This window comes from Penicillium verhagenii (assembly GCF_028828195.1).
Source record: "Penicillium verhagenii strain IBT 33310 chromosome Unknown utg000002l_segment0_segment0, whole genome shotgun sequence".
Taxonomy (NCBI): Eukaryota; Fungi; Ascomycota; class Eurotiomycetes; order Eurotiales; family Aspergillaceae; genus Penicillium; species Penicillium verhagenii.
The window spans coordinates 3689580-3703905 of record NW_026643166.1 but is presented as its reverse complement, the minus strand read 5'-3'; the positions used below and the strand labels follow the sequence as shown (position 1 = coordinate 3703905).

The 14326-nt window shown below is 49.2% G+C and overlaps 4 protein-coding genes across 4 annotated transcripts; 2 read left to right on the top strand and 2 right to left on the bottom strand.

Annotated features, from left to right (window-relative positions):
* Positions 1-763: 763 nt before the first annotated feature.
* N7466_001356 (translation initiation factor eIF2B subunit gamma) lies at positions 764-2506 on the bottom strand (the record flags this gene model as incomplete). Its single annotated transcript, XM_057160754.1, has 2 exons — positions 764-2259; positions 2323-2506. 2 exons carry the CDS (start codon positions 2504-2506, stop codon positions 764-766), a joined length of 1680 nt encoding a protein of 559 aa, XP_057027002.1.
* Positions 2507-3037: 531 nt separating this feature from the next.
* On the top strand, positions 3038-4399 carry N7466_001355 (uncharacterized protein; the record flags this gene model as incomplete). The annotated part of the gene is made up of 2 exons (XM_057160753.1): positions 3038-3715; positions 3776-4399. 2 exons carry the CDS (start codon positions 3038-3040, stop codon positions 4397-4399), a joined length of 1302 nt encoding a protein of 433 aa, XP_057027001.1.
* A 749-nt stretch (positions 4400-5148) lies between these two features.
* Positions 5149-8152, top strand: N7466_001354 (uncharacterized protein; the record flags this gene model as incomplete). Its single annotated transcript, XM_057160752.1, has 2 exons — positions 5149-5788; positions 5850-8152. The coding sequence occupies 2 exons, from the start codon at positions 5149-5151 to the stop codon at positions 8150-8152; spliced, it is 2943 nt and encodes a 980-aa protein (XP_057027000.1).
* Positions 8153-12226: 4074 nt separating this feature from the next.
* brlA (C2H2 type transcription factor BrlA) lies at positions 12227-13960 on the bottom strand (the record flags this gene model as incomplete). Its single annotated transcript, XM_057160751.1, has 2 exons — positions 12227-13665; positions 13948-13960. 2 exons carry the CDS (start codon positions 13958-13960, stop codon positions 12227-12229), a joined length of 1452 nt encoding a protein of 483 aa, XP_057026999.1.
* Between the last annotated feature and the right edge of the window lie 366 nt (positions 13961-14326).

Here is a 14326-nt window from a genome sequence, read left to right as displayed (position 1 = left end):
GTTTGTACTCCACTCATATCTCAGTAATGTGCACAGCTTGACCTAGGTGGATAAAGCAACCTCAATGTTACATACTAGTAGGTAGGCACTTGGAACCCGGAAGGATTAAGCAAAATGTCAACCTAAAGTGGGAACGAAATGGATTCAAAGGCGAAGCCACGAGACAGCTCAAATATCCTCCCAACATTTGAACCCTTGAGGCGGTGGGAACATTGAAGCTGAAATTGGGGGGGGGGGGTAGTACTAGGTGCATAGTAGTCGTGTAGATCTAGTCCTACAATGTTTGAAGATTCGTACACCAGTCCTCCATATTGATCCGAGTCACATGGGGCATCGCCTGTCAAGTTTCACGACAGACCGATTGCATCCATTGCAGAGATGGCGGAACACTGAACACGCTTCTACCATGTACAGATCCGGCAAGGTGCACGTCCGGTGGGGACTGGATCTGGACTCGTTGGGAATTTCCGTATAATACACACGTGCAGGATCCGGGGAGGGGGTTGTTCACGAATTTTGATCACGGCTATGAGGCTGCAGGGCTGAGGTCATCCATTGTTCCGATCCCCGAAGGCCTTGCTATTCTCACTCATGGATCTACTTTGTAAGATATTGGTTGAACTCGAAGTGAATGCTGCCTAAATTGGCGTGATAACCTCTTTGGGTTTGTCATTGGGTACTTTTTTAAGAACATGATTTCTATCTCGTCAAGACGTAGCGGTATTATGGAACAGAACGACACCAGGCAGAGAACGCCAGGATATCACAGCTCATCTTCATCGTCTTCCTCGTCAAAGTCTTCCATACCTTCTTCCTCGTCCAGGCCTTCAAAAACCATGAACTTTTCATTCTTGGCATCAGCCTCGTCTTCGACAACGTTGCCATCCTGAACCTCGCAGTCCTTAAGCTGGGCCTCACGACCGATCTTTGCTCGTTTACCAATTACACAACCACTAAGAACAGCGCGAGGGCCAACAACCGCGCCATCCATCAAAAGACAGCGTGTCAACCGTGCACCTGTCGAAATGTGGCAGTTGGCTCCAATGACGGATTCTTTGATGACACATTTTTCTTCCACTGTGACGTTTTCTCCGAGAAGACAGTCACTCTTTGTAACGGTAGATCGTTGGGCCACACCAGCAGGGTGCGCAATCTTCTGGTTATGCGCAAAAGGCGAAGCCTTATCACCGGCTTCCTCGATTGATTCTAGCTTAGCTAGACGAAGGGACGTAGACAAGAGAATCGAAGTGCTGTCAACCCGACGGACAAATGGTGAAGATCCTCGTTGTACATAGGCAAGGATGGAGGGCACATCGCTTGGCTCGGAGGACGCCTTGGCATGGGACGAATACACAGAGGATTGGGAATCATCAAAGTTTGAGCCAACCTTGGTGGTACTCAGGCTTCGAAGGTCGATTTCGTCCTCCAAGGACTCGCCATCTTGACTTCCACTCTCACTCTGGATATGGTTCTCTTGCGGAAAGAACTGTTGCATTTCAAGCTTGTCGGAAAGGCCTTTCTGCCACCCAGCTTTGGCCCAGTAGCCTAGAAGATCTTCGCTGATGGATTCAAGCTTTTCGTGGCGAGCAAAATCCTTGACCCAGTACGGGAAGATATAGAGGTGGGCATCACGGTATGTAGTCAGCATCTTCACGTTAGGGTGTTGCTCGACAAGAGAATGGCGGGTGAGGTAGCCCTTGTCAAGCTCCATGTTTTCCTTGAGGGTATCCATTGGCATCGAGAGGACCAGTTTCGACAAATTCGACCGCACAGATTCCGGCCCATCGATTAGATGCGATACAGCAGGGCGCTCATCGTTATGCTGATCCAAGGGTGCAACCGCCACGAAGTCTGTAGATTCACCCTTGACACTCTCCTCTCGACCTTGTGTTTGATAGAACACACTGAGACCACCACGGCGGCCACCCTGCTCTCCACCAGGTCCTGATGAGACCGGGCCGTGTGCGTTTTTACCCTCTGTCAATGTGCTGCCACCGAGGGCACCCTGAGATACCATCCATGCCTCTATCAGTGATTCACCAGGGATGTCGCAAACTAGATCACAGGGGAGAAGAACGAAATCGGTTTTGATGCAGGCTTGCACTTCGGGTAGACGTAGAAGCTCAGCAGTTCCCATTGTCATCTCGAGGCCCTTCGGAGCAATCACGCGGGGAGAAGGAAGGGCCGTGAGATGCGGAATTTGTTGCAAGGCGGCTTGGATAGGAGCGAGAGAGGAAGGAGGTGTGATCAATGTGATATCTAGATTCTATTAAAACCGGCCCACAAGACTTGCAAAAATATAACCCGAGTTTTGTGGCATACCTGTGATTCCTGCACGTAGTGCATAGGTCATTGGATAATAGAGCATCACTCTGTTCCCCACTGGAATGAGACATTTTGGATATTCCTCCGGATTCGCAGTGAATGTATTCAAGGAGGCACCAGGTCCACACAGAATGAGAGCCTGGAACCCACTTTGGGGCACAGAAATAGGCTGTGGTGCCATCTTAACAAAGTCCGTAAAACCCCCGCGGGGCAGAGAAATAAAGTCGGAGGGGTGGTGGAGTGGATGGGGACGTGGGCTGCTTGATAAGCTCGTGCTAACTTGAAGAAAAGATTGAAGATGTTGAATGATATTCCTGAGCCTCGCGAAAGCCTTTTACCGTCTTGCGAAAGCTATAGGCCTGTGCTGCAACTGTATGACTCGCCGGCTTTGACTGCTTTTTTCCCAATTGAACCTGATCACGTGCCGATAATGGAAGAATGAGTCAGCTGCGACCCGCCTCCAGATTTAATCAGGTCAAACAGTGCAAACAAAGCGTAAACACCGCGGTTACTAGTAGATTCACCAGCCACATGTTTCCGTGCCCCGAGGCTCGAGGGCCTCCCCCCAACTCACTTCCTTTTCCTCTTATCTTTTCCGCCAACCTCCCCGTTTCTCCTGCATGAGTGAAATGTGAATTGTGAATTGTGGGCCTCGCGACACCGATTGTTTCTCTAAATGCGCCTTCTCTAAACAACAACCCCCGCGATCGCAATGTCTTTCCCCCAGGATGGCCGAGGCCGTCGCGGCGGAGCTGGCGCCGGTTTCAGCTCAACAGGCCGACGAACCGCCTTGGGCTATTACATTCCCTTGGCTCTGACAGTGGGAGTTGCGGCAGTGAGCATTGCTGCGTGGGTCTGGAGTGAACGACACGACGATGACGATGATCACCTTGATGACGGACAAGGCCACCACCACCCGCCGCCCCCCGGTGCCGCTGGGGGTGATTTCCCTCCACCAGCATACGGCGCAGGAGACTACTCAAGAGAAATCGGGACGGATGTAACACCTGGTGATGCTCAATACGATCCAAGCTTGATGGCTCGCATGCAGGGCGCTTTGCGCCGAACCCCTAGCCCCCAACAGATATTCGATGGCGCAAGTCGCAAAGTTGTCGCAGGTGTGGCGGCCGCGGGCCAATTTGTTGGCGGTGCACTCACATCTATTCGCGAAGAGAACCGCGGGGACTTTGAAGACCACACAAGATGGTCCGAGGAGGCCCAATCACGAGCTGATGAGAAAAGCCAGCAAACGACTTCTGCTCCCATCATGAGTGGCGGACTACCGGGCCGCACATCTGGTCAACATTTCAAGAAGAAGAAGACAGTTGTCATTGTTGTATCCTCCCTTACTCCCCCTGACTCGGATGATTTTGCCTCGGAGGCGCACGCCGTAAGAGCCCCCGCCCTGAAGACGCTGAAACGTTTCCTTCGCTAAAACATGCATATTTAGTCCATTCTTTCTCACCTTCCTGAGCACGTGGAACTCGAAACAAGCCGAATCTTTGTCCTGATTTATGCCCCCAGTTTGAAACATGCCATTGGCCAGGGAACCTCGTCGCGTGCTACACAATCAATTGCCTCGTCCTACTCGAATATTGCTACCGAAGAAGCTGCATCTTCTGGTGAATTGGTCGGCGGTGAACTTACTCGGGTAGAACCCTCCCAAGAGGATGATGTCGATGGACAAACGCCCTTCTTTCGAACCTTGTACACCCAGGCCCAGGCGCTGGTTGAAAGGGAGAACATGATTATGCCATTCAGTACACCCACTGGCTATGTTCATCTCGTCCGTCATCTGGCTCCGGATCTTGTTTATGCCCAGGAGTCATTGACTGGAGAGACGGGTGATGCGGTTCAGCACATCTCCGGTTGGGTCCGGCAAGTCATTGTTGTGGTTGGCGACGAAGGCGGTCGTGGGGGTCTGATTGATAGCGATGATGAGTCCGCTCTTGCTGACAAGGGAGAGAAATGGTGGCAAAAAGAAGGCACCACTGGTCTCGGCAAGCGAGTTGACATTGTCGACGTCCTCCGCGTTGGAGATGATTGGCGACGCCGAGTGCGTGGCCTGGACTAAGCAAGGCTCATTCACCTGCCACCGTTCAATGATGTTGATGTTGATATTTATTCATTTGTTCATACTTGTTTTTCCTCACTTCCCCCTCCCATTGATGATTGCGCTTTCGATTCCCCTTGTCTATTTTTTGTTTTTGTTTTTTCTTTTCACTTTGTTGCGAGCTATCTCACTACAGCAGAAACGTTGCTCTCTGCTTTTTTCAGGACCTCGGCTCGGTATCAATACGCCAATCTGATGGCATTGATAATGAAACTATAGTCAATTTGCTCTCACTCAAACCCAGGCCTGTAGGATCTGTTCCGAACATGACTGGCTGATACTACGAGTACTACTAGTAAATACTGTATATTAGTGCCTTAGGCCACAAACAGGCAGCTTCTCTATGACTAGTCCTAATTCGTGGGTCATGTGACAGTGTCACGTCTCGCCCGCGGCTTGGCATCATCACCTCCTCTGCACGACTCCCGCCTTCAGAGCCTCCTCGGACCCTTCCTCCTCTCAGCGACATCGTTCGATGGCCGCCTCCGCTCTCTTAACATAGCCCTTGCGGATTGCCGTCAATATCGCTACACCAAATTCGCCGTGCTGGTGACCAGGGCCGACCGACCGATCCCCACATGTCTCGCGCGCATCGGTCATCCCATTCTTTCTCGGTCACCAGCTTTCTTTCTCCATCCTCTATTCGGTTTCCTGATACCTCACAATTTCTGTGATATTTCATCGTGGTCGCATCCAAGAGCGCTACCAGCATGGCTACTGCCATTTCCAAACCAACCTCTCATACTCCAAAAATGAAGCGACCGCCCCCGCCTTTCACTCAACCTGGGGTCAATGGAGTCAAGCCTCAACCATCCTCATCTTCTCCCCCCACCACCAACAAACGCCTTCCTGGGAACACTTCCGTCCGTACGAGCCCAAATCTTGCCAACGGAGTAATCAACATGGCAAATTCAGCAAAAGGACCCCTCAACCGGGCTCGAGCCAACCCGTCGCAAAAGTCCGGGGAACAGTCGCGCATGGGTCGACCAATAACAAGGACAACTACAGGTGGGAATGACAATCGGGTTTCCAAGAGGTCTCCCGAGCCATATGGTAAGGACCTGCACGAATTCCATCTTTCAATGGCTCTCAAGGGTTATCATAAGATTGCTGACCTTGACCTCGGTTATTCTTCAGTGAAAACAACGCCATACATTCTCAACAAATATCGCAAATGCCCTCCGTCCCTGATCGTTCATCTCCACCCTACGCATTTTCGGTTCGAACAGCAAGATGGCAGTTTCCCGTATAACTCAGAGATGAAGATCATTATCGAGCATATTCGCGCCGGGACCATTCCGCACGACTTGATTGAAGAGCTTCTCCGCGCCAACGTGCGGTTCTACGAAGGTGGGTTTTAAGTTTTGAAAACAAAGCGATTTGTAGAGCCCTTACTCATTATTTCCTTCAGGTTGCCTCATTGTTCGAGTGATAGACCACAAGTCAGTCTCCGCGCAAACTAGAAAAACATCTACCACAGCACCTACCGAGAGCAACACCCCGTTTTCCTTGCACAACTACAACGAGCACATCACGCCATCGGCTTATGTTCCGTATCCGAAACAGAATCAGCTTACCGATGTTCAGAGTTCAAAACCGACCGACACACTTGTTGCTGATCAAAGTCAGTCGGACAAGGACAAAAATGGCGAGACCCCGAATATTCAGGAATTGGCTAAAGAAGCTGCGAACAAGACCGTCGATTCCAAACCTCGGGTATTTACTACTGTGCTCCACCCCACTGCTCGGGCACTGCACGCCGAATTGACTCTGCTTGTTACAACACCTGATCCCAAAGCTTTAAAGGCATCCAACCCCGGCCAATTGTCCCGCACTCAATCCTCGTCAGCGGTGCCTCAGTCACCAGCAACTGCAGGACCTCAAGCCGATCGTGGCTATCCAGCAAAGAGGCAGAAGACCCTCGTCGAGCCGCAAGATCTCCCAGCTTGTGAAGCACTTATCGTGAAGGCACTAGCGCCTCCGCTTTACTTGGAACCTGTGAATAACTTTGATGCTGCGCAGAAGTTGCTGAAGTTTATGCAAAGCCCGCTTCACAGCGATCCTCCACCATCACCTAAGCGTCGCAAGAGAACTATTGCTGAACTTGCCGCGGATGAGGCTCTTGCCGCCGAAGAAGAGAGATTTATGCTAATAATGGACGAGCGCCTGGAGCCCGCATCATCCAGTGCCGCAGGTGGCGCTAAGGCTGCAGCTGCTGATGATACAACTGGTGTATCGGCCTTTGAACCGCGCTTTTCTCGATTCAAGACTTTGGAGACAATCCGAATGCAACACGAGGAGAAGGCGAAGCAGGAACACGAGCTGAAGATGAAATCGGAGCTAGCCAAGAGACAACAGTCAGAGCAGGAGAGGGAACGACGCCGGGCAATCGAGCTGCGGCAGGCTGAGGAGCACACCAAGGAGGAAGCACGACGGCAGCAAATTGCAGCACAGCAGGCTCAAGCCCAGATCGCGGCTCAGCAGAACCGACATGTCATGGCTCAGGCCAACGGTGTCAGTCAAGGGCAGCAGTCCTCGCCTGTTGTACGCAATCAAACCCCACACAGCACTTCATCGCCATTGGTTGGTAACATCATGACAACACAGGCTGTCCCAATGAGCATCAGTGCCTCTCAGCAGTCTGGAAGTCCACCACGGCCCCCATCTTCTTTGCAGCATGCACACCCGAATATCATGAGTCACCCAATGGCGCCGTCCAGGAGTCAACAAGGACCCAGTCGACACGGAACTCCTCAGATGACACAGGGAACGCCAGCGATGTCACATGCTACACCGATCATGCGAAATGTTACCCCAACCCAACGGATGAGTCATGGAAGTCCAAATCACTCGACAATGGCTCAAACCCCGATGATGAGTCAGGCTATATCCGGCGCGCCGCAAATGAATGGAATGGGCCATACCCCGCAAGGGCTTACTCCTCAGCAACAAATGATGATCCAGCAAAGACAACAGCAGATTCTCGCCCAACAGCACCAGCAGCAGCAGCAAGCACAGGGACATGTGGCATCGAATCAGTTTACGCCACAGCAGCTTGCCCAAATGCAGGCGAGTGCCCATGCCCAGCAAAATATCCAGTCTCATCAACAGCAGCAAATGTTGCAAGCACAGAAGCAGCAGCAGCAGCAGCAGCAACAGCAGCAGCAAACGCACCCAAATATGCAGAATATGCCTCAGCAAGGTCATCAAGCTTACCAAGCGCAGCTTATGCGGGCTCAATTTGCTCAAATGCAGATGGTCAAGCAGCAAGGCGGGATTCCCCAGGGTCAACAGGCCCATGGCAGCCCCCAGCAAACAATGGCACAGGGCATGACACCTCAACAGCAGCAGCAGCAACAACAACAGCAGCAATTGATGATGGCTGCGGCTCAAGCCAATGGTGGTCAGATACCGAATATGCAGGCCAATATGGCAGCACGATACAGCCGTCTCTGTCAGCAGCGGCTCTTCCACTTGCGAAACGAAATGTCCCAACGTTTCATGCAACAATATGGACCACCTACGCAATATCCGCCGCAAATTGCGCAGCAATATGGTGCTGGGTTGGAGAAGAATGCCAAAGCATGGGTCCAAGATCTCATGCGACGCGAGCGTGAAGTTGCTCAGCAGCAACGAGCAACCCAGCAGGCCGCGGCCATGCAAGCTCAGCAGATGCAGCAGCAAAACATGATGCACAACGGTATGGGCAATTGATCCCGGTGCAAGAGTGAAATTCCCAACCTCGTCAGACGCCATGTTCTCTTTCCTGGTTGAGTCAAAATCTTTATGAATCTAGGGGACAGCATCATCCAAAACGACCATTTCAGCATTCATCATGATGGCTTCAACCTCTATATTATGCCCAACTGCAAACTTTCCTCTTTCCTGCCACCTTTCATCTTTATCTTTGGTATTATAGTGTTTCCAGTTTCGTCCGTTTTATGGGGGTTGTACAGGATCCAGGTACCGCGGATCATCAAGAGGCTGGCGTTTTCAATTTTTCTGCCATGGGTTTTTCTTTTCCACCACCCTCCCATACTTGACGATCTCTTTCATCTTTTTCTTTTTATTTCCACTTTCAGCCTTGTAAGTGTATTATGGCAACGGGATTTTTCTTATATTTTTTTTTTCCACGGGAGCGAACGATTCCGATTCCAATTCGATACCATTTTGCACGGGAGTTTATTGATTATGGGGTTGGGTTTTTGGGGGATGGGAAATAGTGGAATTTAATTCAAATGCACATTGATATCATTCAAATTGTTTACAATCTTCCAAGGTTATAGTGTAGTCAACTGTCGCGATAGCAAAGACATCTTATGTAACTGCTTGGAAGTATAGAATCCACAGTCTCAATTTCCCAGCTTAGTCCATAGTACTGTCAACATTTAGTGGGATCTCTCGCTCAGACTGTTGAGCTTGAGTTATTATTGGAACACCCATGGGACATGGTCGTTTGAAAAGTAGATGTCATCATTGTGAGAAGGGTGCTTAGATCGTACCAACTTAATACTTCTTCTTTAAACGCTACAATTATGCCACAAGGCAACCTCGAAGACTGCCTATGAGAACATTTTATTCCTTGAATATCCCCATGGAAGGTCTGAAACCAGAAAGGAGAAATGAGGGGGGAAGCATTGAATGAGGTCTACATCAGTTCTGAACCCGTGACATTACTCGAGTCTCGTGACTTTTGTTTACCGTTTCATCGAGATGACATAATACAGCCCTATAGGCTATGACTACGTAACTAACACTTCTCAAGGTAATCCAGACAATTTCCACATCTGTGCCTCTACATGGAATATGGGTATGTATATGGATCAAAGAAGACAGCTGCATGAGGTATGTGAACTTTTCCTCAATCATCCCTTTTTGTTTTTCTTTTTTTTTCACCGCTGAAACGCCGAATCCATTGAAAGTCGAGAGGACTGATTGGGACTCACCGACAAAATGAACTGCATCAATTAATCCCATTTTACACGGGATTGCCCAAATTGAATTGGAAACTGTTGAATACTACCTAGGTCAAATCTTCTCAAATTCCGGTTGTCGTCAACTAAAGAACATTCCATTCGATAGTTTGCGTTTCCACTTCCACTCTGCCTATATGTACAATGCAAAGACAATCCGTGCTCCATGCACATATGCTCCATCCAACCTTGGAAGGCTCAAGCGAGGGATAACGGCCGTAAGAAAATCCCCAGGCACGCTGAGCTAAAATGGTAATCCATCAATTGATTCCGAGGTAATGACCAATATCTCTATTCACTCATCTCCTGGCATTTCTCAAAAAGAATCTCTGTGCATATAGAGTACATGGTACATGATCCATAATTCGGGTTTCGAAAAATGTCAAGGTCGAATCTTGAAAACCCGAATATCACATTCCAATGCATGTAGCCCAACGCACAGATGAAGCCAATGCGAGAGAATTCGTCATGCAAATGTTGCATCGAGCCTGGTGAAATGATTATTATGGCCTGAATTTCAAAAAGAAAAGTAAAAAGAGATGATTGAAAATGGTCGATGATATTTTTTTCTTGGGGGTGGGGGGAGGGGTTTATGAGAAACTCCGAACTTGGAAAAAAAATAAAATTTTGAAACAAAGATTTTCTCTAGAGGATAGATCCTGGTAATGACCTGAAGTATAGACCGCAGGAGAATGACACGTTGGCAACCCTTCTCTCTCCAGGATAGGCCTCTATGAGCGCACAGACATACCAATGCAGCACGCGGGAAGTTGTTCAACTGGTGTCCGAGTCTTTCAAGAATGCTGGGAAGAGGAAATGATGCTCGGGACGACGTGCATATTCCCTATTTCATATTTCATATTCCATTGCATCAAGTCACAGACTTTTGACCGGAGGAAGTTTTCCATGTCAGGCACGAGGACACCGTACCTTTTGCAAATTCCAATGATAAGTATTTATAGATAGAATTTCAGCGGCATCTGATATCCAAGATCCGTAGCGACTAAATGACAAATGGGGTGTCGACCGGCGCCAGCAGAAAAAGAAATTGCCAATAGTGCCGCCGGGTGGGGCCTTCCGAGGAGTTTCAAATTGCAGAAAGCTCATGATTCATTCCGGTCGGAGTGAGGCCAAAGTACGTCGATAAATTATGAGCGCATAGAGGTTATCGTGCAGAAAAGTGCGTCCTGTGTAACTGTGGATGGAAATCTCGTTGATCTAACGTTATTTTGTTTTTGGGTCCTGAGAATCCGGATTGGGGATTTGGAATATGTACTAGTAAACACCGAGAGGGAAGAAGAATTCATTTTCCATCGAGTTCGAGGCCTGGCTGAGAATGAATGCAACAAACCCGATCTAGCGGCGAGCACCGCCAACACGCTCGCATGCGCGGCTCTTGGAAAGTGTCGTCCAAGCGGCGTTCCCGAATCCTTGGCGAATGCACGTCTCTTCATTAGGGTAGGGGGACAAATGGATGGAGAGAATAGGGCATTCATCTTCGTTTGGAGGGTAACATGGGCTCCACATGTCTGTTCTTTTCTTTTTTTTTTTTTTTCAGCCACATGGATCATCAGTTCATCCTACATGAGTTCCGATTGTGGCCAACAAATCTGTGAATCAGTGGGCCGTAGTATGGAGTCCAAAGTTGAAAGATCTGCAGGTTCCAGTGAAGGGAGAGTATTCATTCGCAGTAGTGTGCTGTGCGTGCTTCGAGTGCACGGTAAATGAGCAACGAGGCGAAAGAAAGGAATCTTTCAATAATCGATGATGGCACGAGCGGGGCAGAGATTGGGGTACGTTACGAATAGGAAGTCGACCCGTTGGACTGGAATGTGGAGGAAAAGAAGGTCGCAGGGACATTCGCGATCATTGGGCTTCGAATCTCACTGTTCGAGCGGTCTAAAACCAGGACCCACAGTTAAGGGAAAGAGATAGATCGGTTGGAGAGATCCAGGAAGAAAAAAGAAAAAAGAAAAAAAGTCCCAACGTATGTATCAATCGAGTTTGGTGGGACGCTTGTGATGTGTAACATTTGAGCGTTCGGGGATTCAGGAACCGTGGAACAAAGGCAAACAAGATTCAATGGTTTTTTTTTTTAAGATTAAGTGTCGAGTGCCAAGATCTATAGAACTTTTGATGCCAAAAAAAAAAAAAAAAAAAAAGAGACTGGGAATCAAAGGGGAATTATTCAAGGACTCGGAAGAGGAGAGCGGGAGCGGAGTGGAGATGGAGCTAAAAGAACGGCAAGTGGAGTTTTGGAAACAATGACATCTCAAGTTTGTGTTTGTGTTTGGATTTTGTATTATAGGGAATTATTGTTTTTGTTGATACACGCAAAGAACAAAACAAAGGAAAAAAGAGAAAAACACTGATTGTACAGGATCGCAAGTTCCTCCCAAGATGATTAGCGCGCCACCGGCGACCCATAAGAAAAACCAAGTAAATAATATGCAAACGCCTGAATTCAAAGATCCACTCCAAGCCCTTTTCACCGGACAAATTATGCAAGAAAAAAGAAAAAAGAAAAAATAATCACAAAACAGTCTCCGAGTCTAGCCCAAGAGACATGTACAACGCCGCAACGGCCAGCTCTCGCTGACCAGTATATGTCTATGCCAGTCCATTGGCAGCCGATCCAAAAAGGGTATCATATATTCGGGCCTGGGTGCTTTAGCTTCGTTGTGAGCCTCGATCTTTGTGTGTAAATAGGAAGGCTGTTTTTTTGTCGTATTTGATGGGTTTGTAAGAGGGGGTTTTTTTGGTTTCTTTTGCAGAATTGTTTTGTATGTGATGTTGTTTTGATGGGATGATCTGCTTAGTCGTCCCACCCATCAACACTGATGTCACCACAATCCATGATCGGATCCTCCAACTTAGATCCGTAGATAGGTCGACCATCAGGTGTGAGCTGGCCTCGGAATTCAGGATTGAAATCAGCACTTTGATCATCAAGGGTGGCCACGTAGCGATTACGTCCACCACGCTTGCTGTGTGTTTTTGTGTAGTGAGCATTCAGGTTATCACTGCGAGAGAAGGCCCGGTGACAGCCCGGAACCCAGCAAACGTGGGGCTTCTCCTTGGAGTGACTCTTCATGTGGCGCTTGAGGTGCTCCTGGCGCTTGAATCGGCCCTTGCAACCCGGTTCCTTGCACTTGAACTGAACCTGCTTAATGATAGGAGGGAGGTTCTCCAAACTCAGGTTGGAACGGGTCAATTGCTTTTTCGAGGATTTGCGGGAAGGCTGGCGATGAGTGTGGCTGCGCATCAATCCATCCCGGTAGCCAGGAGAGACAGGGAAGTCATCTTGGTAGTCATTGTGACCTGACAGTCGGCTCATGGGGGTGTCGGATCCAGGTGTTCCAGAGTAAGAACGAACGGGAGTGGAAGGGGTGTGGGGCTTGTAACTGTGCAGGTTGGTAGGAAATTCAGAGTAGGTGGATGGGGGCGGCGTTGCAGGGCCTTGGTGATGAGGGAAAGCCTGACGAGGCGCGATTGTTTGTGCAGCTAGAGACTCATTGGATGGCATCCAGTGGAGCATGTTGGACATGGAAGCGGAGTTTGGCATTCCCTCGGGCTGGTTGAAGATGGGACGGGACAGACAGGGGTTGGATGCAGACTCGGGCAAGAAATTGGTCTGCTGCGGGCGATAGTGGTAGTTGCGGCCCATGGTGTTATACTGCGGCATTGGCGCATGGTAAGGGAAAGTGGGTTGCTCAAAAGTCTTGGGCATATTGTCCGGGATGAGAAATTGTTCGACGTTCTCGTCGTAGCCTGGGAAGTAGTCGGCAATTGGGAGTTGATCCGGACGATCCATTGGTCCACATGGCATGCCCATCTCACCGGAGGTCAAATCGGCCATTCTGAAAGCACTGCGCAGAGGAGTGGCCGATGTCCGACGTTCCATGGGCAGGCTGTTATAGTGACTTGCCTCGTGCCAAGTGGGTGAGGCCATGGATTGATGACTGTAAAGACTGGTCGGGGTCGGGGTCGGAGATTCCAGAGGAGAAAAGCTCGAGGTCATCGAGGGGCAATCATTTGGGCCCATGGAGTGACAATCCACTTCAACAGTTAAACGATCGGAGATGTGCTGGCCTTGGACTCTCATGTCGTCAAGATCTTCAGTCTTGAGGTTGCGAGGAGCGATAGGGTCGATAATACTGTCACCTAAAAGCCGGGGAAAGATTGATTTAGTCCAGACTTCTGGAGTGATGTAGGAAGCGAGTGTGATGAGAGCAAAGGCAGGTTTGAAGGAGACTGGAGATGACACAAGCAGAAAAAAGAAAGACAGAATGGAATGAATCCAAATAGACCAAAAAAAAAAAAATATAAAATAAAATAAAATAAAAATTTGAGGAAAAAGCAAATCCGATGATGCAAAGGAAAAGAAAGGAAAGAACGAATATCTCTGAATGCCCCCGAAGAGAGAAAGAATGTGGGATAGGGAGGAAAAAAGGACCAGGAAGAAGGGGACAAACGAACAGAAATAAACAAAATCGGTCGAGCATAGAATCCATTCGGGTGGGGAATCGGACTTACAGCTATACGCCATGATTCGGATCAGATCCAAGCGCGTCGCGTTATCTGGACCCTAAGCAAGGCCAAGAATGCAGACAGAATCAGTTACCGTGGCAGGATATGCTCACGGGCCAAATGAGGAGGGAGATCGACCCTTAATTCCCGGTTGGAAGTGGGATGGTTTGGCGGGGGGACGCGTTTTGGTGGTATCGAAGGCCGGGTTGACACGACCGGGGCTGGGACAGGACCGTGTTGGGAGACTGGATTTCCCCTTGGTCTTTTTTTTTCTTCTTCTTCTTGACTGTACACTATCTGGTGTATAGTGTAGGTATAAGCTGGACAGGGGGGGGGGGGGTCTCTGATTGTAAGACCGAAGGGGCGTTTGACGGTTGGTTAATTT